Genomic DNA, 24,499 nt, shown 5'->3' on the forward strand with positions numbered 1-24,499 from the left:
CATTTATGAAGTTGAGGTGAGTGTGCTGGACCCGAGGGCATTTATTTTAAATGAGGCCACATGAAGTTTAGAGATGCCTGTTTCTGAATCTTGACAATTTTAGCATAAACTTCAGCCAGGTCATAATACTGATCCTTTCTTTCTTTCTTTCTTTTAGGAGAGGACTTTTCTTAAGCCCGGTAAAAGTTCCACTGACTTGGACAGCAGGGGCATACAGATCAGGGTGTGTTAACTGCCTTTTTAAGGGAAAATTAGCAAGTAAAAGAACCTAAAAACAGAAAACAATACTTTTTGACACTGTCACTATTTGACAAAATGAGCCCTACTTTCAGATATACTTATGCTAGAACATAACCTCCCCCCTCCCTTCCCAAAAAATGACAATGAGAATAAAAAGGACTAAACATGATCAACAAACCGGAGAACGCCTTCAAGAAAAGCCACCAGGCATCACTGTCATCTGTCATGATCTTCACAGAGCCATGGTCTGCATGGAAAGATGCAGTTTGCTTGTATCATTATTGGGGTAATAACTTAATTGATTTGTCTCAGTGGCTAAGGATGTAGACAAGATATTTATTCTGGGAGAAAAATATCTGCAATCATCTTTATGTTTCCTCGACAAGCATCTTGCCACTGACCTCTAAATCAGTTTAACCTTTTCTAAGCAGACCTGCACATTTTTTACATAATTTAGAGGTAGGTTTTGTTATTGCTGCTGCTGAAAGGCTCCGTGAGATATATCACAACATGGCTTCAGTACCCTTCTTTTTAAAAACAAAGATGAAAAAAAACACACACACACACACACAACACAAAAAACCAAAACAACAAAACAAACAAAACACACACACACAAAAGGCTGTAGCTATAAGCTCCTAGCTCCACTCCCTCTTCCCAGCAGGGGATTCTGATCTAACCACTCAAGTGCCTTTGGAGTTCAATCTGTTAAAAAATGTATGAAACTGCATTAAAATACGAAAAGGCATGTGTATGACTCAGGCTTATCCAAGTATCTCTGCAACTAGATGTCACAGGATTTCCCTGCGCTTCTGAAAACTGAAAACCTTGAGAAAGTGACAGTAGAAGTTCCTGTTTCTTTTTTAAATACACCAGGGAGGGGGGCGCGCGCGAACACTCACACACACACACACACACACACACACACACACACACTCACACACACGGGTCTTCCGGGTTTCCTGCGAATCAGGCAGCTTCTTTGAGGTTTCAAGTGAAGACTGTTGCAAATCCACGTTACGACTTATTCTCGTACTCTTCTACACACAAAGGTTTCAGGGAAAAAAAGCCAAACTTGTTGCAGAGCTGGGCGAAGCCCCCGGCCCGGCGCGGCCAGCTCCCGCCGCCAGCCCCCTCGGCCCCTTCCCCTGCCCTCCACGTCCCTCCCGCCCGGCCGGCGGGGGCGAGGGCATCTCCCCGGCTAAGGTCACCGGCCCGAGCCGGCCCCGCCGGCTGCCTCCTCCGGCAACAAGGTCACCGCCCAACCCGGTCCCTCCGAGGAGGGGAGCCGCGTCCGGCCGAGCGCGGCCGCCCTTTGTAAAGCGGAGCCGCCGGCCCCCGCGCGGCATCCCCGCCGCCTCACCTGCTTGCGGTAGGGCGTCCTGCAGTGGCTGCTGCCCCCGGGGTTGCCGCTGCTGCTGGGGAAGATCATCGCAGCGGGCGCGGGCGCGGGGCAGCCTGGCCGGGCGGGGGAGGGCGCAGCGAGGGGGCCGGCCGGGGCCGCGGCCGCTCTGGGAACTCCCTCTCGCCGCGCGGCGGCGGCCGGCGGGGGCTGCAGCTCGGCGCGGGCTCCTCCGCCCTCCACCTCCCGACTCGTCTAAAAGTGCGGCGCGGCGGCGGCGGCGGCGGGGGAGACTCGGACAGCTCGGGCGGCCGCCGCCCTGCGTGCCATGGACGGGAGTTCGCGCGCGGAGCTGGGGCGCCGGGGACTCTCCGGGCGGCAGCGGAGGAGCAGCGCCGCCGCGTCCCCACCTACCGTGGCCTCAACCACCGCCCCGAGAGCGCGCCGGCCGGGGGCGGGGAGGCGGCCGCGCACCGCCCCGCGCCGCGCCCAGGCCCACCCGCGCCTCCCCGCTCCCGGGCTGGGCGCCGCGCCCGCAGCCCCGCCGGCCCGCCGGCCCCCGCGCGCTCCCTCCCGAGCTGGGGGCCGGGGCCGGGGCCGGGGCCGCCGCGCGGGCCGGGGAGCCGCCGGCGCCCCCGCTCTGGTGCAATGGTTGGGTCTGGCTCCCCGCATGCCGCACATTCCTAGGAGTAGCCACCCCCTTCTTTTCTCCCCCCCCCCCCCTTCATCTCTTTGCCTGAGCACCCGAGGCAGCTCTGCACCCCGGCTCGAAGCCCCTTTTAAGGGCATCGCTTTGGGGATCACTCTGACACCTGGGTTAGAAGCGAACGGGTCCCAGGTCTCCTCCTCTCTTTTCTTTCATCCTTCCAAACTACCACTGTCCACTCTCCCAGAAGAGGTGCAGGCAATCACTCCTCCTCCAAGGAACCGACCAACCCTCCATCGATCCTCCGCAGATCCCCGTCCCCCCCAATTCACACACTCAAATGTTAGCGGCGAAAACAGGTCTCGACTCCCCAAGCCCTTGGCCCAAATAACGCCAGTAATGTTCCATACTTCGTTTCTCTGCCGGCGTTTACAAGTTACCTTCAAGATGACAATATCAAAGGATGAAAATCATTTAAGGCCATCGGTTTGGTAAGCCTTCCGGAAGACGGAAACGGTACAATCCTATGTGTTAATTATTAGAAGCGACACAGAAACTGAAGAAAAGAAAAAAAAGGACAAAAGGAATAGTTTCCTTTGTTTCCCAGCTGAAATCATCTCAGGTGGCTCAAGACGCCACTTCTCTGGATCACCTTTGCATTCGTGTGTCAAGCCTAGAACCTACCATGAAGAAGGCCCCTAAAACAAGTCCCCCAGGCAGAGCCCGCCTTCCCTGGACGGGCCACTAGGACAGACTTGACACTTTCAAGTTGGCCCTTTCCAAGGTATCACAGGGAAACATCGCCTCGGTGAGTTTCACAGAGTTCTTCCTTGAATCTGGTCTCTAACACCTTCCTGGAAAGGGCCATCTGCCCTGATAATGAAAAATCCTAACTTGACTGAGAAGTAAAGGCACTCGACTTCTGGCTGCCAGAAGGAAAAAAAATTAAAGTTTTCCCTATGGAAACCGAGTCGTCTAGCAAAGCTGTGGCCATTCAAGGATTGTCCAAGAGCAAGAAACTGACACGTATCCACCCTAGATATCCTGCCGGTGGCCTGCACGCTCCCAGTTGCTCCTAATATTCTCCCACAAAAGTGATGAGAAGTAGCAGGTCTCACCTAATCAAAAACAACTATATACACAAGGTATGCATATAATTCCCAATTCTTTCATAAGAAAAGGAAGCAGCGCAACAAAAACAAAAACTTATTCTGGGCACAGTCCTAGGCACACAATGGTCAATTAAGAACTTGGTAAAATTCACAGAAATGTACCTATCCTTTAAAGTGCTTTAATAAACACAGCACAGCTAACATTCCATATATAAGCAAGAACTATTTCCTACTACTCCATGTATTTTTAAAAATATGTTTTTATTGATTTCAGAGAGAGGAAGGGAGAGGGAGAGACAGAAACATCAATGATGAGAGAAAATCATTGATTGGCTGCCTCCTGCACGCCCTACACTGGGGATCGAGCCCACAACTGGAATCGAACCCAGGACCTTTCAGTCCGCAGGCCAAACCGGCTAGGGCTACTCCATGCATTTAGAATTGTTTTGGCTGTCCCTTTGCTGTCTCCTCTCACTAGGACCCTTTATGGCACGTTATCAACCACAAGTATAAAATATAAGGTTTTAGGTAGAAGTGTTCAACTTCTAGGTGCCTTTTCCTGAGAACTTAATGCCCAAGATCCCCACAGATCAGACCTGTCATCTTTGGGGGAAATTCCACGGACACATTCAGTTGTCATTACTGGTCTCTTAGGAAACCACAATGTAAACCACAAAAGAACAGTGTAGAGTAATTTTTCTATGGCTGTTCTCTAACGTCATAATACTTTAGATACTGTGCTAGGCTGTTAAGGCTTGACTTGATACCCTCCAATAGATTTACAACGTAAGACAAAATTTCAAGTGATTAATTTTAAATTAGAATATGAAGAGAATTGTAATACTAGATAATAAAATATACCAAGAATATTAAATGAATAAAGGGCACTAATTTTAAGATTAAAAAAAGGTATCTATCAACAAAATGTAGTGTTCTATAATGGTGAATGACATAATAGGAAGAATACAAGCATACATTACAAAAAAAAAAAACAAAACCACAACACAATGTCTACCAGCCAGGGTTCAAAAGCTTCCGACTTACATGGGTGCTACACTCTTAAGCAAAGTATCACAAAGAAAGGGGAAGGCAGGTTTTCTACCCTCAACGATTAATAAATGTAATGAAGTAACAAAAGTTCAAATCATTCCAACATTAAGAGAAAAAGAGAAATATGAAACCACGTGTGTCTATATTACCAGTTATAGGTAATCCACAAGTGCATAGTTGTAAGTAATTTCAGGGATGGGTCCCGGTGAGGTTCGTCTGGAAAAGTTTACTAAGCTCTGAAACAAGTCAGTTTTAAGACAAACAATGTTAGGAAACATTCCAGAGAAACTGCAAATTATGGTAAGAACTGGGGTTTTGGAATCTGTCTGATACATGCTCATCCTCCTGAAAGGGAAACCGAGACTTTGCTGCCGGTGGTCCTCTATCACCCTCCTCCCCCAACTCAGCTGATGGACTAAGTGGTGGGAATATGACCCAAGGGCAGCCGAGCCACGGACAAGCCAGTGACCTATGACATGCCTGGGACTGAAAAAATGAGCAGAGCCAATCAGATTCTCACCCTGGGAATCTGATTCAGAAAACTCCAAGATCTGAAACAGTTAAGAAAGGGACAGAAACAGCAAGAGTGCCGGGGGTAGAGTTGAGGTCACAAGAGCCAAAAGCATATGCAAGCCAAGGTTATGAGGAAGCAGAAACTATGAGTAAACAGGAAGCTGACTGGCAGCAAGCAGAGAGTCAAAAGATGCCAGGAGCGGTGAGCTCCTGGCCATTAGATGATGGAGGGAGCCAGAGTCCCTGGTGCTGCTTTGGCTCTTGAGACTGACAACAGCCCCTCCATGTGTATACTTAGCCACCCCCCCGCCCCTTCTTCAGATAATTTCAGTGAATCTGGATTCTGCAATCCAAGGAACAAAATTAAAACAGCCAAACAGATCTAGCTCCATATTTCAGCTTCCCACTTACTAGCCATGTGGCTTTGGGCAAGTTAGTTAACCTCTCTGAGCCCCAGACTCCTCACAGATTGTCATAAGTATATACACAATACATCAACAAAAGTGCTAAACTCAATAACTGGCAGCTGTTATTATTGTTTTTCCAGGTTTTACTGCGGTGGTTGGTAGGTTTCAGTGGGAGTACTGTGTAAATAACTGATGCTCAGTAAGCCTGGCTGACCATCAAAGAGCAGAAGCAAGGGTGTAGCTGGAACTGACAAGAAGCAAAAAGAGCAAATTTGGGTAGGGGGAGGCCATCTTTCCCATAACTGTTGAATAGCCAAGTGAAAATGCTTTGTAAGGCTGTTATACCACATACCTAACTTTAAGAGGTTATTAAAAAAATTAAAAAAAAAAAAGATCTGGTAAACTGTTTCAATAGCCTGGGTGCACTGAATTTTTCTTCTGTATTTGTTTTTGGCCCATTTCCTTTAATGAAGTTATGTGCTGGACTAGGGCCATACCTGTATGGATGTGCAGGAGTAGACGAATGAGGACAATAAGGTTGGAGCCATCAGCACCTGTGGATGCCTGCAATCAGGTAGAGATGAGACCTGTGGCTTGCAAGCGTTTGTAGAACTGGAATTTGAGAATCTGAATGTAGGAGACACTTGTTTCATAGAAACAATTTGAAAATGGGACTTTCATTTATAAACCTTTCATATCTCATTTCACTTTCACAACAACCCTGTAAGGTTGGAAGGGTTATTAGGCTCCATTTACTGATGAAAGGAAGTTAAGTAAGACCGACTGACCTCCCCCATAGAGCTAGTAAGTGGCAAGCATTAAAATCTAGACCTAGATAGGGTTAAAAGACGGCTGTCCTGTGCTCCTTCAACTCTATAATGCTGTGCCTCCAAAAAGCCTTATAAATAATGCTCTAATTCCCCGTGAGTACTAGTAACCCCTGTGGCACCCGAGTTGCTCTACACTAATAATGCAAAGACATTAAGTGATAAGTGCCAGCCAAGTGGTCTAGACAATTATGTGCTACGGAGCCCACAGGAGGGAGAGATCAATACAGGATATGTAACGGGCGTGGGAAGCTCAGCTGTATAAATGTTTTGTCTGAGGGACATCCAGAAAGAAGCACTGTGCAGATAACCTGAAAAACAGAACTTGAGAGAGCGAGTCGGGATGAGAGAGGGTGTAGATTTGGGGCGGCCACTGCTGAAATCATGGCTAATTGATATACTCCCAGAATGAAGCAGATGATGAAAAGTCAAAAGGCTAGAAGACTCCCCTCCCCCAATTCCAACACACACATTACTGAGCCCCATAGAAGAGAGAAGCCTTTGAATGAAATTACAAAGAAAGTATGACGGGAAAGCTAAGCTTGGAAAGAAGAAAAACAAGATGGAGGCAGAGAAGATGCCCAAAGAGATAAGAATGGCACAACTCTATCCACAACAGAACACACCTACAGCAGGCTCCATCCTTCTGTCACTGCTACTACATTCCAGGCACCTTTTTTTATTTGGGTCAGATTAAAACAGGAATTAAAAGGAAAATTCATCCAACATTATTTCAAGTTACAATCTTTAATGAATAAAACATAACCGCATAGTATTAGTTAGTGTAAGCAGTTCACACTAAAAAATCATTTACATTTAGAGCCTCTATTGCTCACAAGGCCTGTGGCTCCTAATGAGAGAGAGAGAGAGAGAGAGAGAGAGAGAGAGAGAGAGAGAGAGAGAGAGAGAGAGAGAGAGAGAGAGAGAGAGGAGAGGGGAAAAAGAGAGAAAAGAGAGAGATGTTTTAAATTTCTGTTCTTTCCCAGTACAAAACAGAGTTGATAAAGTACTCTATTTCTAAAGTAGCAGAAATATTTTGTTATTTACTCTTTTCTTTTTTAAAAAATTTATGATTCTTATTCTAGACTCAAAGGCTCCCTAGACACGTGTAAAATGAAACCACTATAATAAAACTATAGCTCTGTAGCTATAATCCTAGAAGGTATATAGAAAACATAACATAGACATATACTGATGACTTTTACCAGAAGCAATATTCTGGTAATTCCTAAATCGACCCTGATGAACAAAAAAGAAGAAATGGGCTTTACCCTACTGTGCTTCTCTGCAAGAACTAATACATAATAGCTCTCATTTATTAACTACTATATTCCAGGCACTTTCTCAGCGCCTCTCTCTCTCTCTCTCTCTCTCTCTCTCTCTCACACACACACACACACACACACACACACACACACAATAGAGAGAGAAAAGAATGGTTATCTCATTTTACTGAAGAGAAAACTGAGACTCAGAGGTGTAAGTAATTTTCCCAAAGCCACATAAATCCAATACACAACAAAGCTGAAATTTGAACTCAGGTCTCTCTAACTCCAAAGTCCTCTCCCTCTAATAATACTAATAATAGTTATTATTACTATTACTCATAGATCAAGTCCAAACCCCATCCATAGGGGAAAACTTAAGAGCCCAACCCCAGGTGTGCATTACAATCTATCTGACCTTGGGCAAGTCACTTAAGGATATGGACTTATACAGAATTTCCATTCAGTTGAATATGAAGGCAAATTATCCAATATAAGGATGTATAATAATAGCACAGATATATATTCTGGCCCAAATTAGCTCCTAATCTCATTTAACTGATAGTTGTTAAGGTGTAACCTCTCTCTTGCAACCAGTTTTATTTTCTGGGATCGTTGGTGGGATGGAGTTGGGAGAGAGGCAGAAAGACAATCTTCTAGAAGCCAGGATGGTGATAGGTGAAAGGTATTTCCTGAATCTTGAACTGGAACTGAAAACATATTTTCCCTCAAAAATAATAGGAAACCATATTAGCAATCAGCTTCATTATTTAACCCATATGCTTATAGATCAATTAAAATCCTAATCACCATTTAGGACATTTCTCCCTATGGCAAAACATCTTCCAAATTTGAAACAAATAATTAACAATCAAATTTTTTGGATATAATCTGCTCGTAAATTTTATTCCTGCGAAACAGTTAATAAAATTCAATGCTTTCTCAAATTCCTGGCAAAAGGGGACTCTGTAAGTTCAATTTATTTTTCTGTTTTTGTATAAAAACAGGCACATGGGTTTTTATTCTTTAAAAAAATAAAACAGCCCTGGCCAATTTTGCTCAGTGGATAGAGCGTTGGCCTGTGGACTGAAGGGTCTGGGGTTCGATTCTGGTCAAGGGCACATGCCAGGGTTGTGGGCTCGATCCCCCATGTGGGGCGTGCAGGAAGCAACCGATCAATGATTCTCTCTCATCATTGATGTTTCTATCTCTTTCTCCCTCTCCCTTCCTCTCTAAAATTAATAAAAATATATTTTAGAAAATAAAACAAAAAGAATTGGGCGAGAGGCTATATGAACTAAAAATTCAAGATGTTTGCTTTGGTTTGGTTTATATAACACTGAATTTGTATCTGTAGATCAAATTCTATAAGAGAATAAAGGAGAATCAACTAAGGATGGGTGCCTCAATTCTCTATATTCTATGTGCAAATCTAGTATTGGAGCTGTTATTCTCCATTTCTGTAGCAAGCCTGTAAGAAAATAAATGCTGACTTTCAGAGTACATAACGATAATTCAACAAGTTTTCCATGAATTACAGTAAAAATTTACAGAGTATAGAAAAAAATATTATTAGGTGATTTTTGAAAGTGCAGCTTACCTAAAGAGACAGGAGTAACAAAATCATCTACTGGGTGTTAGCAAACTATGGTAAAGAATAAGAAATGAGGTGAGGAAGGTAGGGGCTGATGTGCTGTGGAAATCACATATACCTCTTGCTATATGACCTTGGAAGAGAAAGAAAGTACTTAGGAAAGCAATGGAATTTGTGGAAAATTAGAACAACAAAAAAATCTAAACATGAAAAGCAAAATGCAAACATATAATGACTATCTCCTTGCCATGAGTAAAAATAATTACTGGAATGATTACTTCGACAGTACAGGGTGAATAACTGTACCTGAGACAGACAAAACCATCATAAAAGTTAAGAATGACGAAAGGTCATTCCTAAATGTCTGGGGGACATAAGCATTGTCTACCCAAACCTGGATCCTTAGCGCAGGTTAGGTTTTAATGCAAAGGAGAAGGAGGAGGAGAAGACAAAGAAGAAACAGGTTCCCTTTCTCTTCAGTTGTCAGACTTACCATTAAATTAGGTCTATTCCACCTGAAGAGGAGGGTAATATAATAATTAATAATATCCTTTCAGTGGGATGCTTAAAAGCTTTTCCTTCTCCACTGAATTATAATATCAAAGTTAAAATAGGAAAATATAGAATCAGAAATGAATTTCTATTCAGTTGAATATGTATGAAGGCAAACTTTTCAACATGAGAATATCTAGTTAAGAGTTCTGAAATGGGCTACATAAGGAGCTTACAAAAATTCCCCACCCTTGGTGTCTTTAAGAATGACTAGTTCTGGGTTATTTAATAAACTTAACACATGGGGCCAACTGATGACAGACCTGTGGCAAATTGATACTCCCCAAGCGAAGAGAAGGCGAATGAGGAAATTCTGATGTTGTCCTGACAATATGACTGATCATGACATCAGCAATTCCTAATTCCAAACTATAGAGAACACTCCCAGAATGCTGACAACACATTACACAGATCCTCCCACAATCACCCTCCTTCCCCTCCCAATCACAAGTGTGATGATGTTTCAACCGAAGGATTATTAAGCATTAAAATCCTGTTAAACTGTTTATAGTTGGAAAAGGTGCCAAGAGGAAGAAGTAGACAACTTCTGAAGCTACTTTTCAGAAAATACATATGAGAGAGAGACCTATTAAGAAAATATATGTATTTTAAATATTTTATGTGTATGTATATTAATGCATAGAAGCAGAATGAATGTCTAAAATGTTATAATGTACAAAAGGCTTTATTATACATGATCTCATTCAGAGAGGGAAGCAGGGCAGGCAATTCTACACTTTTTTTTAACAGGTGAGATAGCCTCGGGTAGGTTAAACAACTTGTCGTAGGTCAATGAATATTACAATAATGGAATGAATGCCAGTGTCTCTCCATGGACACTGTGACCAATAATAAATCCATGCCATCTATCCATATTTACCCATATCCCTAGAAAGTTCTCTGTTAAACAGCCTCCAAATCTGAACCTATCATCACAGTTCTTCTACCCCAGGACAACAGTCTGTGTCTTCTGTAATTGAAGGGTGCTTCTATACTGCCGCACCCATAAAAATGAGGGTGGAGTCTTATTTTGAGGCTTAATAAGCTTATAAAGATTACTTAAACTGTCTTTAAATCCCTAATGAGTTATTTAACCTATTGTTCTACATAGTAGTTTTGTTGGAGGCATGAATGGATGAGGGAAGCTGGTTTTCATATTCACACACATATACAACAAATGGCAAAAATGATAATCTTCACCCTCTTTTCAAAGCAATGATTTTATCTGAAGCTAGAAAGAGCTGAATGTAAGCTATGGAGTCATCAAATTTTAGAAAATATACTTTACAGATTATATTAAACATAGTGAATTTGAATCCTAATCTTTATATCACTTGGGATCATAAGAAGGGCTGTAATGAATGTTGCATTTTGTATCTGTATGCAACTTATTAAGGAAATGGGCTTCCATGACCGAATGGTTCCTTTACCCTCAACTATTACTGTTGGAATAAGTCTTCTTGCTTTACTTTTTAGGGAAAAGGGAATTGTCTTATTCATCTTTCTGAAATCAGACATCTATAAATATTTGGATATGAACTGTACGCCATGCACTCGAAGATGCTACTGATTACAAGATACTTGACAATTACTGAGATATTAACATTTGAAAAAACGGACAACAGTAATCATAAGGCATCATAAATCATAAGATGCAGCTGATCTCAGATATGTTGAAATGAGCAAAAGGTAAGTCTTAGAATCTGTGCAGTATGGTACACAGGTGCATGGAACATGCGTGCAAACACACCCACATGTTTTTCTTACTCATGGCCTCCGCTTGAGAAATATATTTTTTTCAAGCACTCATTTTTAACCTCCTAAAGAACAAAGAGCTACTAAGTGGTTACAAGTAAATGCCTCACACACTCAGTTTTTCCAAGGAGATCTTACAACTAGTGGGCACAGTCTCTTTCAGTTAGAATGAGAACTTTACCCTAAACTCACTAGTTTGCAAGGCACGCCTTGCAAAGGAACAGGTTGGGCTGCTGCTTTCCTCCGCATCCATCCTCCCTCATGCAATCACATCAAGTTACACCCACAGTGTTTTAGATATACAATGCATTCGGATAATAAGAAAGGTTAAAGGGAGATGAATAGAAATCTGTAGATATTTATCAGACTTCACTCCACACTTCTTGATATTGCTGCTTTAAAGTTGTCCGTTGCAAGCATAATTTGTTAACATTCATCCTAGACTGTTATTTTTTTTTAGTGAGTTTCAGTCACACATACACATGCAATACATACGGACATACACTCAAAAGATCAGTCACCATTGTCGCTCTGGCACATAGCACCAATTCCAGCCTACGAGTCTTACAGATTTCCATCTTTTGGCAGGCACTGGAGTGCCAGTTCTCAGTCTTCCTAAGGCTTCAGACAGGAAAAGTAATTTTTACGTCAATCAGATATATCAGATAAAAAGACAAATATCTAAACTGGCTATCACAATCCTTATATCTGATATGAAACTACAAAGTGAATCAAAAGCAGTAACTTAGCAGGTAAGATGACCCCATTGTAGAAAGCAATGGTTCTCACTTGAAGCAGTGACTATTAGCAGATGGTAGTACCTACTACTTCTTACGTGTTCAGGAATGACTAGTTCCCTTGCATTTCCACCTTCTTCCTTATGTAACTTCCCTTTTAGTCATCTCACTGCTGGTGTGAAGATAAAGCTGATATGAAAAAGTGAAACAAACTGGTCAATTTATTAACCGACCATGGGTTGGTCAAACTGAAGCTTTGACATTATATATGAATTTCATTTAGCTGTCATGTTTTCTTTTGCTATAAAATAATATTGTAATTGATTTCACATGGAAAACTATTTTATAGAAAATATTAACACATCAAACCATTAACAGAACCCATGTCCCTACCTCAGAGCCTGGTACACATTAGGCATCCAAATATGAATGGATGAATGAGTGAATGAATGAATGAATAAATAATATCTTTGAAATGCATGCAAATCCTATTCAAACAGATATTACTTCCTAAAAGTAAAACAAATGTTTGATTTTGAGATGTTAATTAAATAACAAATTATAAATTACAATTTATTAAGCAAACTTCTTCACATAATTTAGCACATGGCTAAGAGATTTTCCTAAGTGATATAATTTGATCTAAAACCCCAAACTTACAGGTCCTTAAACTCCACTTCAAGAAAACCAGCATATCCACTTTGTTTCTATGACTAACATCACTGCATGCTATCAAGTCCTGAAATTCCCATCTTTCGATCTCTTCTGCACTCTTATTATCCTATATAATAAAAGGCTAATATGCAAATAGACCGAACTGAGAAACAACCAAACCAAACAACCGGTTGCTATGACATGCACTGACCACCAGGGGACATGCACAGAACATGGTGGGCATCGGCCGCAGTGGGATGGTACAGCAAGTGAGCAGGGGTGCCAGACCAAGGCAGGGCGCCAGTTGCTATCATTGGGGTGAGCCTCTGGTGGTTACTGAAAATTCTTTGCTCCCACATGCCACAGTCCCACCAGGCGCTCGCACCTGCTGCTGGCACCAGCCCTGCTCACACCCACTGTTGGCGCCCGGCACTGGCCCCGATCGCTCAGCGCCATCAGCAGGTGGTAGCGGTGGCTGCTGGCCCTGATCACCCCTCAGGCTTCTCCACCTCCCCCTGCTCCTGAGGGGTGATCAGGGCAGCAGCCGCTGCTTGCACCCACCACTGGCGCCTGGAGCTGGCTCCGATTGCTCAGCGCCGTCAGTAGGTGCTAGTGGTGGCTGCCGACCCCAATCACCCCTGAGGGCTTCTCCACCTCCTCCTGCTCCTGAGGGACGATCAGGGCAGCAGCCGCCACTTGCACCTGCTGCTGGTGCCAGTCCCAATCGCTCCACGCTGTCAGCGGGTGCGAGCGGGACAGGCACTGTCAACGTGTGTGTGAGCGGTGGCAGTGGGAGCGGGGCAGGTGGCAGACAAGGGATGGGGGCCACAGTAGGAGGGGCTGGGCGGAAGCACAGAGGATGGGTCAAGACCTGCCCCTGTGCCCACTCCAGCCTCGCAGCCCATGGTTCCTTTCAAGGTGCACGAATTCGTGCACTGGTCCCCTAGTTAATAATAATAGTATTAAATAACAGCTGAGTGTGTAATTTGTGCCAGGTATTGTAATAAGTATTTTACAGGCATTGTCTCATTAATCTTCATACTACCATTATTCTTCCCATTGCAGATGTGGAAATTTCAGCGTCCCTTCATTCTCTTTGTAAGTCCACTCCTCTGTTCTGTCAGGTCGCCACAGTCACCAAGACAACAACTGAACACATTTCACTTATTTCCAACCAATTTAAATCCCCAAATCAGGCCACACCATATTTCTAGTACCCATATTCCTTTGATTCTTTCAGATGAGCACTTTAAAAAGAAGAAGAAAAAGGGCTTTTTTAAAATTGATTTTTATTTTTAGAGAGAGAGGAGGAAGAAAAGGGAGATAGAGTGTAGGGAAGCACGGGACTTAGTTGAAAAGTCTGTAAGGAGGAAACTCCATCGATGTATTGATGGGCTGCTTCTTGCTGGGGATCAAGCCCAAAATCTTGGCATGAGCCCTGACCTGGAATTCAAAGAACAACCTTTTGGTGCACAGGATCATACCCAACTGAGGCACACCAGCCAGGGCTCAGAGGAGCACTTTTAACCACCAGGTTTTTCTATTCCTCCTCCTGAGTTGCTGACAACTGCAAATCGTAACAATGCTCGTTGGCTTCACATAAAGTTACTTAAGCTTAGCATTCGTTTTACTCATTTCCAAGGGGCTCCCTACCCCATCCCACGTAGAATTAATTCCAAACCTTTTATTTTCCCCCTCAAACTCTCAATCTCACTCCTCACTGTCAAATAACATGGCAGACATCATTTGACATTATTTGCATGAAGACTCAAATATGTGTCTGTATGTATATGTGTATGTATGTGCGGGGGAGTGTTTTTTCCTTGGTCTTCTTCTCTGCTTAGTAGTAGAAATGTTCCCAGTTCTTTTCAAGATGCAGGTTTCTATTTGTATCCTTGATTTCAAATGAATTTCCCTATTACTTACTCTCCCTATCATCCTCACCTGTCTTTCCAACCCAATCTCTCTCTCTCTCTCTCTCTCTCTCTCTCTCTCTCTCTCTCTCTCTCTCCCTCTCCCTCTCCCTCTCCCTCTCCCTCTCCCTCTCCCTCTCTCTTCCTCTCTCCCTCCCTCCCTCTTTTATTTCTTTTTTATTTACTTAACATTTTTTTACTTTAAAATATATAAATATATTTTCCTTTGGGAAATTAGAACAACAGATGCAATGGCATTTCTTTCCCCTTTAAACCAACTTACTCATTCTTTTCAGTCCTAACAATATGAAATGCTTCTTTGAATCTTAAGCTATTTTATGCCTTCTGTCTTTCATTGTCAGAGTTCTGAAAAGACCACTTATCAGTGGGAGTTTGTAGGTCTTCACTTGCCATTCTAGTTCAGACCATTCTAATCTGGCTTTGGCCCCTACCACTCACCCTCAACTGCCTCTTAGCTAGCATCCATCCAACATGACTTAGTTCTGTAACTCACCTTCATGAGATCCCAATATGTCTACTCTTTTGGTTGTCCTCTTTGTTCCCTTTTCCATATATGAGTTCACCCACAACTAGCACTTTAGTCATCGCCCAGAACAAAGAGGTCCACATCTAGAGAACCAATCTTGGCTTTTCTCCGTAGGGATCCACACTCGTGGATCAAACTTCCTTGAGCCTCCATTTCCCCTGGTTAGCATTCACTGCTCTCTCTCTCTCTCTCTCTCTCTCTCTCCTCTCTCTCTCCCTCTCCCTCTCTCTCTTCCTCCTTCCCTCCCTGATGCCACCAGTGAAATCTATATTTTGCCTACTATGGCAACTTGTAGTGTACTTTGCTTACACTTATCTGTGTGTTTCATTGGAATCTAAGCCTGTTAAGAGCTAGAGTTCTAGCTCACTTTCGGGCATACAGTCTCAACTCTATAAGCAAAAATTTATTTTAAATTTATTAACCTATTTTAAATTTATTAACCTAAAAAAAAATTTAAAAAAAGAAAAAAATTGCAATTTTCATAAAACCTAAGAGAAAATTATCCTCATGCTCATGTAGCATTCTTACTATTTTGTTTTGTTTTCACACAGAAGGTATTCAGAATCTGAGACCCACTTTTTCTCTAATGAGGGAAAATACTCTCTAATGCATTTGGAAATGCTGATTATTTCCAAAGTGCAGTTGGAATAAAAGGAATAAAAGCCCATTAACTGGGGACAGTCATGCGGTAAAAGGAAAATGAATATTGGACATTCATGCTTCAGGAGGGAAAACGCTGCAACTGACTTTAAACTGCTTTTCAGGTTCTTCTCCAACCCAATTTTTAGTTGAAAATTTTTTAAAAGAAAAGAATAATGCACATTTGGGTCTCATGATGTTTACCATCTATATATATAAAAAGCCAATGACCATAACGCCATAACGACCATAACAATCGGTCACTATGACGCCCACTGTGGCCAGCGTACCTCCCGTGGCCCCTCCCCCCTGGCTGGCCCACCCCTGATTAGACTCTCCCACCCCGATCAAGGGCAGGGCCAGCCAGCCAAACACAGCTGCCCACCCCCCTGGCCAGCCCCACCCCCAATCAGCCTGCTGGACCATGATAGGTTTGCAGCCCTTCCCCCCGGCTGCCCTGCCACTGATTGCAACCACACCCCAATAGGGGGTAGGGCTGGCCGGCCAACCTCTCACAGCCCCTCCCCCAAGCCAGCCCTGCCCCCTATGAGCCCCCACCACCCTAATAGGCCCACAGCCCCTCCCCCAAGCCAGCCCTGACCCCTATGGGCCCTATCACCCTGATAGGCCTGCAACCCCTCCCCCTGTCTGGCTCCACCCCAGATTGGCCTCCCCACCCTGATCAGGGGCAGGGCTGGCTGGCCAACCACCCATGGCCCCTCCCATGACCAGCCCCACCCCTAATTGGCCCCCCAACCCCAATCAGGGGCGGGGCCCACAAGCCAATCTCCCACAGCCCCTCCCCTCAGCTGGCCTGGCCCTGATTGGGCCCCTATCGGGCCGGGCCAGCCGGACCCCACCCATGCACAAATTCGTGCACTGGGCCTCTAGTATATTCATTAACTATTATAGACATGGCAGAATCTAGGAAAGATTTTACAGAATGAACTTCAAAACATCTCTTTTGTGTTAAAAACAAACAAACACACACACCAAAAAGCTAAGAAAGGAATGAAGAATTGAGAAATCTTTCCTGGTGTTTATTTTATACCCTGAACAACCAAAAATCCAAAAGCTAAAGATGAGCAGTAGGGAATTTAAAAAATGAACATAGAAGGAATAGTTGTCTTAAGATAACCAAAAACTGGCCAAACCAGCATGGCTCAGTGGTTGAGCATCAACCTATGAACCAGGAGGTCATGGTTCAATTCCCAGTCAGGGCATATGTAGGGTTGTGGGCTCAATCCCCATTGGGGGGCATGCATGAAGCAGCCAATCAATGATTCTCTCTCATCATTGATATTTCTATCTCTCTCTATCTCTCCCTTCCTCTCTGAAATAAAAAAAAAATTAAAAAAAGATAATCAGAAATTGATAATCTATTCACAGACATGTAATTAAGATATGACAGCCAAAAAAAAAAAAAAAAAAAAAGAGTAGTCTTCAGACCCATATTAAAGATCTTAATCTTGGTTCCTGGGTACAATATGGTTAACAGAATAACTACTTCACTTCTTGGCACCTCAAGTTAAATTATCTTCATCCCTAATAATACCTATAGCTGCTTACATGGGGCAGCATGAAGTGGGAGGATTTAAAGGCAGTTCTATCTTTTAATGGGATAGTCCAGACTCTCAATTTTAAATATATATACTTCAGTGCCTATGTAAGCAAATAATTTCTTACTGTTATTACAGTGAATTCTTTCTAACCCAAAAAGAGGTAATCAGGTCCCTTAAATTTTTCAAATATATTTTCTGTTACAGCTGTCTTTTAGTTATTGTATATCTTATTAGCTCTTTTAAAGTTTGATTCAAAAAGAAGATAACTTACTTTTAACATTCCCTAACAATGTTCCTCATCTATTAATTCAACCAATATTTACAAGGAGCATACTATAGTCAAACTGTTGAGTGCTGTGCATAGATAGGGAGGCCATGAGGTCTCTGAGGGGCTGTGACTAAGCTGGAGTTGGGAGGAAACAGAAACAATGAGAGAGGAATCATCACTTGTAATAGTGACTCACAGGGCAGGGATTTTTAACAACTATGAGACTCACAGGAGTGGAGGAATAGAGATACCAGCAGATAGCAAAAAGCAAAGTAGCCAGACTCAGAAATCTGCTCAACAAAGAGCAACTGGGTGATAGAAATGGAGGAAGTTCAAGAGGCAAAATTCAAAATTACAGATCTTGAATTTGCGAGTTGAACTGAGAACAATCATCCAGTTGGTCTGCATGAGGCCCGCGGCCACTATGGTTCCTGCCAATCCTGAGGCCTGGAAAGGCAGCTTTCCTGGGTTCCCTGAGGTCTGGTCTCATAGCTGAGTTTCTGATGCCCTTATATATTCTTTGAACAACTCCACCCTCATGACTTAACACAAAGAGTAGTGTGTCAATATTACTTGCAATCAATAGCATCTTGCTAAACAAATACTAACACCGTTGTATCCGAAACTACTCTTGGAAGTTAGCACTTGGCAACATCAAGTCTTTGCAAGAGGAAAATAATTTTATGTCAGATAGTACCACCTGCTTATTTAAGACAAGTTACTAAATTATGTCTTTCAAATCATTTATTATTAACAAAATCACCCTAAATTGCATGAAATGATCAGCAGGTACTACATTCATCTTTCTTATCATCCCAATTAAAGTGTTGCCTAATATCCAAAAAGAACCACAAGTTTCTCATGTACAATCTGACCTGTCTCAAATTCTTTAAAAGGAATGACAAGATATGCCCCCCCCAAAAAAAACAAACAAACAAACAAACAAAACAAAAAAAAACACCCAACATACAAATTAGACTCTCCTTCATCAAACTTAAAATATCTTTAATGTTGATATATGTCAATGTCTCTAAAATAGACTATCGTTTGATATATAAGAGATAATGTTATTTGTTGCAAATTCTCCTAAAAAGTGTATATAAGATGCACTGTTTAAGTCTTAGGGATTCTGTTTTGGTTTAAGTGTGCATGTTTTAAATGAAAGGAGGCACTTTTCTGCTATTAGAAACCAACAGATATTTGGTAAGGTGGTCTCAAGGGTTGTGTTATATTTAGGAATGAGCCCTTCCTATCCAGATTGGTGCCACTGCCTCATTCCTGGTGACCTCTAAACAACCCAGGGTCACAGTGGCTTCTCTTTAATTAGTATCTCACTAGAGGAAGGAGAGCATGTCGAGGAAAACAATGCACGAAGACATTATGAACAAGGGTCTGCAGGGCAACTTAGAGATTTGTTTAAGGAATGAAAGTCAGTCGACCTCCCTTTCTGTTACCAAAGTAATGCTGAAAATGGTTTTGGTTCCTACAGATTGAGAAGGTTGGGATTTCTATGTATGATTATTAATTCTGGTTAATGTGTTAGACTTTCCAATTTCAATTTATACCCTTGATTAAAAATTCTGCATTCATTGTTTAGACAATATTAGGTGTACCAGTTAAGAATGCAGATTTTTTCAATAGATGGAGTTACACATATGTTGATATATATGCGATTTGATATGTATGCTGTTTTGTTGTATTGACAGCAAGCTTCAAAACTTCATATGACAAATTTGCTGAAGGTGTTAACGTCATAGATATTTTTAACGCTTAAAAATGTCAAAGTTCATGCCAAAAAAGGAGCATTTGCGGGAAGTTTTACTCCATTACTTTATTTTGAAGAAAAAGTTATCATATACTCTGGGAAGCTTATGGTGAACATGCTCCATCTCAAGATACTTGTGAACACTGGTTTAAATGCTTTAAAAGGGACAATTTCGATGTGAAAGACAAAGAACGTCCAGGTCAACCGAAAAAGTTTGAAGACTAACCATTACAAGCATTATCGGATGAAGATGCATGTCAGACTCAAAAACAACTTGCAGAAAGATTAAACGTTGCTCAGCAAACAATTTCCAATCATTTACAAGCAATGGGAAAGATTGTAAAGGAAGGAAAATGGGTGCCACCTCAGCTGAATAAAAAACAAATGGAAAACTGAAAAGTCATCAGTAAAATGTTGCTTCAATGGCACAAAAGAAAGTCTTTTTTGCATCGAATTGTGACTGGTGATGAAAAGTGGATTTATTTTGAGAATCCCAAATGCACGAAATCATGGGTTGATCCAGGTCAACCATCAACATCTACTGCCAGGCCAAATCACTTCGGAAAGAAGACAATGCTCTGCGTTTGGTGGGATCAGGAAGGTGTGGTGTATTATGAGCTTCTAAAACCAGGTGAAACCGTTAATACTGATCGCTACTGACAACAAATAATCAATTTGAACCACGCTTTGATCATAAAATGGGCCAGAAGACACGGCAAAGTAATTTTGCTTCATGATAACGCATCATCACACACTACAAAACCAGTTAAAGATACGTTAAAAGATCTTGCCTGGGAAGTATTAACCCACCTGCTGTATTCACCAGACCTTGCTCCTTCAGATTACCACTTGTTCTGATCAACGGCACATGCACTTTCTGAGCAGCACTTCAAAACATACAAAGAAGTGGAAAATTGAATGGTTTGCCTCAAAACAAGAAAAGTTCTATTGGGACGCTATCCACAAATTGCCTGAAAGATGGGGAAACGTGTAGCTAGCAATGGACATTACTTTGAATAAAGCACTTTTGAAGTTTCTCTTGAAATTAGCGTGTTTTCTTTGATTGCAAAATCCGCATTATTAACCGGTACACCTAGTAAAAGAGTGATCCATTAAAAAAACAAAGGATTCATTAAAAAACTGAACCATCTGAAGCATGATTCCATTAAGGTTTAACAATATCCAAGTTATATTGATATAGCATTTTCTTTCTTTAAAATAAAGAAGTACAATTTTTAAAAGAGTAAAAGTCAGTAATACCTACCTCAAAGATATTTTGAAAACAGATATTTATATGTATGTGTATATATATATATATATACTGTATTTTCTGGCATATAAGATAACTTTTTAACCCAGGAAAATCTTCTATATGCCCAGTTGTCTTATATGCCAGAAAATACAGTACACACACACACACACACACACACACACACACTAGAGGCCCAGTGCACAAAATTCGTGTACAGGTAGGATCCCCAGTGGCTGCCGGCCCGGACTTCCCTTCCCACTGTTGGTTGGCCGGCCCCACCGCCTGTCGAACTCCCGGTTGAACTCCTGGTTGAGGGGACAATTTGCATATTAGGCTTTTATATATATATCCTATATAATAAAAGCCCAGCGACGGGAATGGTGGAACGACCAGAAGGACTGGAACAATCAGTGGCTATGACACGCACTGTGACAGCCAACCAGCCTGATCCAGGCCCCGATTGCCCCCCTCCAGCCACCCCCCACCCAACCCCCCCCCCCACCCTGATTGGGGGGCGGGGCCTGCTGACCAATCTCCTGTGGCCCAATGGGCCCCAATGGGGTGGGCCAGCAAGACCCCCACCCTTACACAAATTCTTGCACTGGGCCTCTAGTATATATATATATATATATATATATATATATATATATATATATATTCAACTATCTTATGAAGCCAGGAACAAAAATTATATTTAAACTAGAGGCCTGGTGCAATAAGGTCCCTAGGCCTGACCAGTGATCAGGGCCAATCCGGTTCTCCACCATGTTCCGCACCACCCCCTGGTCATCAACACATATCATAGCAACTGACTGAACTCCCCATCTCCCGGTCGAACTCCCAAGCGGACACTTTGCATATTAGCCTCATATATATATAAATATAATAAATATATGTATTAGGCTCACTACAATAAATGAATGAATAAGTTAATGAATTAATAAAACTGAATCAAAAATAAATTTTGCCTAAAGTTCAGGAATAACAATTTAAAAATTTTGAATTGGACATGTTGATATATATTTATGTATATCTCTATCTATCCATTTAACTATATTTGAGTATATATACATAGATATAGATATATGTACTATAGATTACATATAAATCTTCCATATAAATCTAACTCCAAAGGAAATCACATTCTCAAAATAAAGAGTAAAATTCTTGAAAATTAAGACAGTTGTGTATGAATAAGCCATGTTTTTAGATTATTAAATCATCAGTTGAAAATACTGACACTGATTAGTTGTTTCTATTGGGTGCTATTTACAAGAAATCACCTCTGCAGGGTGCCTGTATCCAGTTTCATAATCACATAGTACACTCGCCCTACAGAGTTACGTCCCAGGCAAGTGTGCACGCTAAGTTGAATTTCATTTTCTTCAGGAAGTGACTTTTAGTCAAGATTGAATACAGCTGTTAGCACAGACCACTGTTCCAAAAACATTTCTATGAGAACTGGATTGAAAAATGAAAGAAAACACCATTTAAGAGTTGCAAATTCACTTTCATTATTCAAATCTGAGCAACTAAACAGGAGAGGAATCTTTGGTCTCAGTTAGCTAAAACAGGTTTTTAGAAATATTCAAAAGAAAACATGCAGCGTGGTTAAAAGATGGCTGTAAGACTTTCCATGTACTTTTGTAACCTCTATATTTTAATAACCAGATCCCCAGTTTGTTTATAACAAATTTAGTGCCTCATTTTTGGTTTCAAAAAAATCAGTGTTATACTAACTATTTTTTTCTTAAATTCCATTGTCTAATACAACTAGTTTTTCTCTCTTTATATTCGCAGAAATAGAGCCTGGCAAATAAAGCAGGGCCTCACCAGAGGAAATGCTGCCAGCTAAAAACACCGGATGTAATCGAGACCACAGGAGACACATACTTGGTTATACATGTCGGACTAAAAAGAGGTATTGGAAAGAAACAAAGCCTAACTTTTCATTGGATGGCTTCGTTGTTTTCGTGAAATCTTACTAGTTCATAGTTTATTCCTAAACAAAACAAAATCTGTAGGAATTATTCTGATAATCCTAGGTTCTGCTTTCTGGAGCTTTAAAAGGAAAAAAAAAAAAAATCTATGGATTCTTACCACCATCCTTGGCCATTCTATCTCTGAAAGAAGAGAGGGAAGAGGCCCAGAGTGCCAGACAAGACAACGCAGTGCAAGGAACTTGGATCAGCTTCAGCAAATAGTTGAGAAAATAGCATTTTGTAAGAATGTCATTTCTGATGTCTTTCCTTTTTTAAAGAATCGGAATATGTCTGTCTGTAAAAGGACAGATAACAGAATAAGTTAATAAGCATTATTAACTGTCTTTGGTGGTAAGGTGGGGATAGGAAAACTCCATTTACAAAGTCCATAGTAGCTGTTTTTCTATTCCCAGCCTTTGACCATTGTACTTCCTTTTGTCCAGAGTGAGGATGACAGTGACGATGAATATTGTTTCCCCACTGGCCATGGGAAGCCAAATGTGAACTTTTTTTTTAAAGAGGAAAGCATAATGCTTTGGCACCTTTTTTTTTTCTTTCTTTTTTTGGCTGTCAGAACTTTCTAAGCTTCACATTTCTATAGCTACCTATTGCTCTCTTTCTAAATATTTCTGTCTTTAGACAAAACTTAAAAATTAATTTACTTTTTGATCAGAGAGCAGGATATTTTCCTTGTCAAAATATAATACTTTTTACTTAAGAGCTTGACTGATGGGAGCAGTTAGCAGTTCTTAGACTTTAAAAATTAACAGGAAGTCTTTCCATTTTTCTTCATGTAATATGATCAGTGTTCCTTAAGAAGGCAAATAGTTCTCATAAGGGATGAGATAATCCTACCATAACTCACACAGGAGAAAGCACAGATCTCAGTAAGAGCAAGTCATTTTTGAAACCGTGTTGTTATATATGTCAGCCATGTTATTATTTCAAGCAATCTCTGAAAAAAAAAAAAAAAAAAAACTTTTGCCACTAGAGGGAGTTCAAATTTTAACTTCTGAAACAATAAGAAGTATGTTTGTAGTCCATTTCTTTTTTTTATTAAACAATAAGACTGAATCAGGAATTCCATTTTTTAGGGATATAGTTTTCCCTTCAACTAGAGTAACTACTCTTGAATATATTTGATGGTTATCATGCACAGCACATTGATACTTAAAATGTTAATCTCTGGTAGCAGTGCAGGTCAAGAGTTTGGCTCTAATTGTTTATTGATCAAGAACGGAATCCGTAATCATCAAGCTTTACTTAATAATAATTGTGGTAGAATGTTCCATAGGTGCTGCCACAGTCCCTCTGCATATGCTTCCCCAATGTGACTTTGCCCTCCTCATACGAAAGCTGAAACCTATTTTTCCTACCTCTGAATGCATTGGCCCAGAAGAATGCAAATGTGCTGAGTGATTTGCTAGTCTAGGTCTTAAGAGGCCTTCAGCCAACTACCATGTAAAGAATTCTGAGTTGGTGTGCTTATTCAGGAAGAAAACCCACATGGAGAGAGAGGTCCTGCAGAATGAGAAGCCTAGTAGAGGGAACAGAGGCACTCCAGCCAGGGGCCTGGCAACTGCAAAGCATGTGACTGACCATCAGAGACATTCCAGCTGCAGCCAAGCTCCCATAAGAAAATGCTGTATCTCTATTTTTAAATTCTGTATCTAGTATTGCAGTGATTACCAAATAATCAAGCACTGACTAAAACTATTCTTTCCAGGCTGGTTGGTGGCTCGGTGGTTGAGCTTCAACCCATGAACCAGGAGGTTGTGGTTCAATTCCTAATCAGGGCACATGCCCAGGCTGGGGGCTCAATCCCTGGTAGGGAGCATGCAGAAGGCAGACAATTGATGATTCTTTTTCATCAGTGA

The 24,499-nt window shown here is 41.6% G+C and overlaps 1 protein-coding gene across 12 annotated transcripts in view; it reads right to left on the minus strand.

The window, feature by feature from the left end:
* RBMS1 (RNA binding motif single stranded interacting protein 1) overlaps positions 1-24,499 on the minus strand; it is a 220,626-nt gene that overhangs the window by 135,681 nt on the left and 60,446 nt on the right. For 2 of the 12 annotated variants that reach the window (XM_028141124.2, XM_028141123.2), the window contains exon 1: positions 1,604-2,010. The exons of 8 other annotated variants lie outside the window; for them this stretch is intronic. In XM_028141124.2, the coding sequence (XP_027996925.2) occupies positions 1,604-1,672 (69 nt within the window). In that variant the 5' untranslated portion in view covers positions 1,673-2,010. Of the gene's footprint in view, positions 1-1,180; positions 1,281-1,603; positions 2,011-9,811; positions 9,822-24,499 lie in introns of those variants that run through there. 2 more of the 12 variants (XM_054722992.1, XM_054722993.1) reach the window with 2 other exon arrangements.

This window comes from Eptesicus fuscus, chromosome 11 (assembly GCF_027574615.1).
Source record: "Eptesicus fuscus isolate TK198812 chromosome 11, DD_ASM_mEF_20220401, whole genome shotgun sequence".
Taxonomy (NCBI): domain Eukaryota; kingdom Metazoa; phylum Chordata; class Mammalia; order Chiroptera; family Vespertilionidae; genus Eptesicus; species Eptesicus fuscus.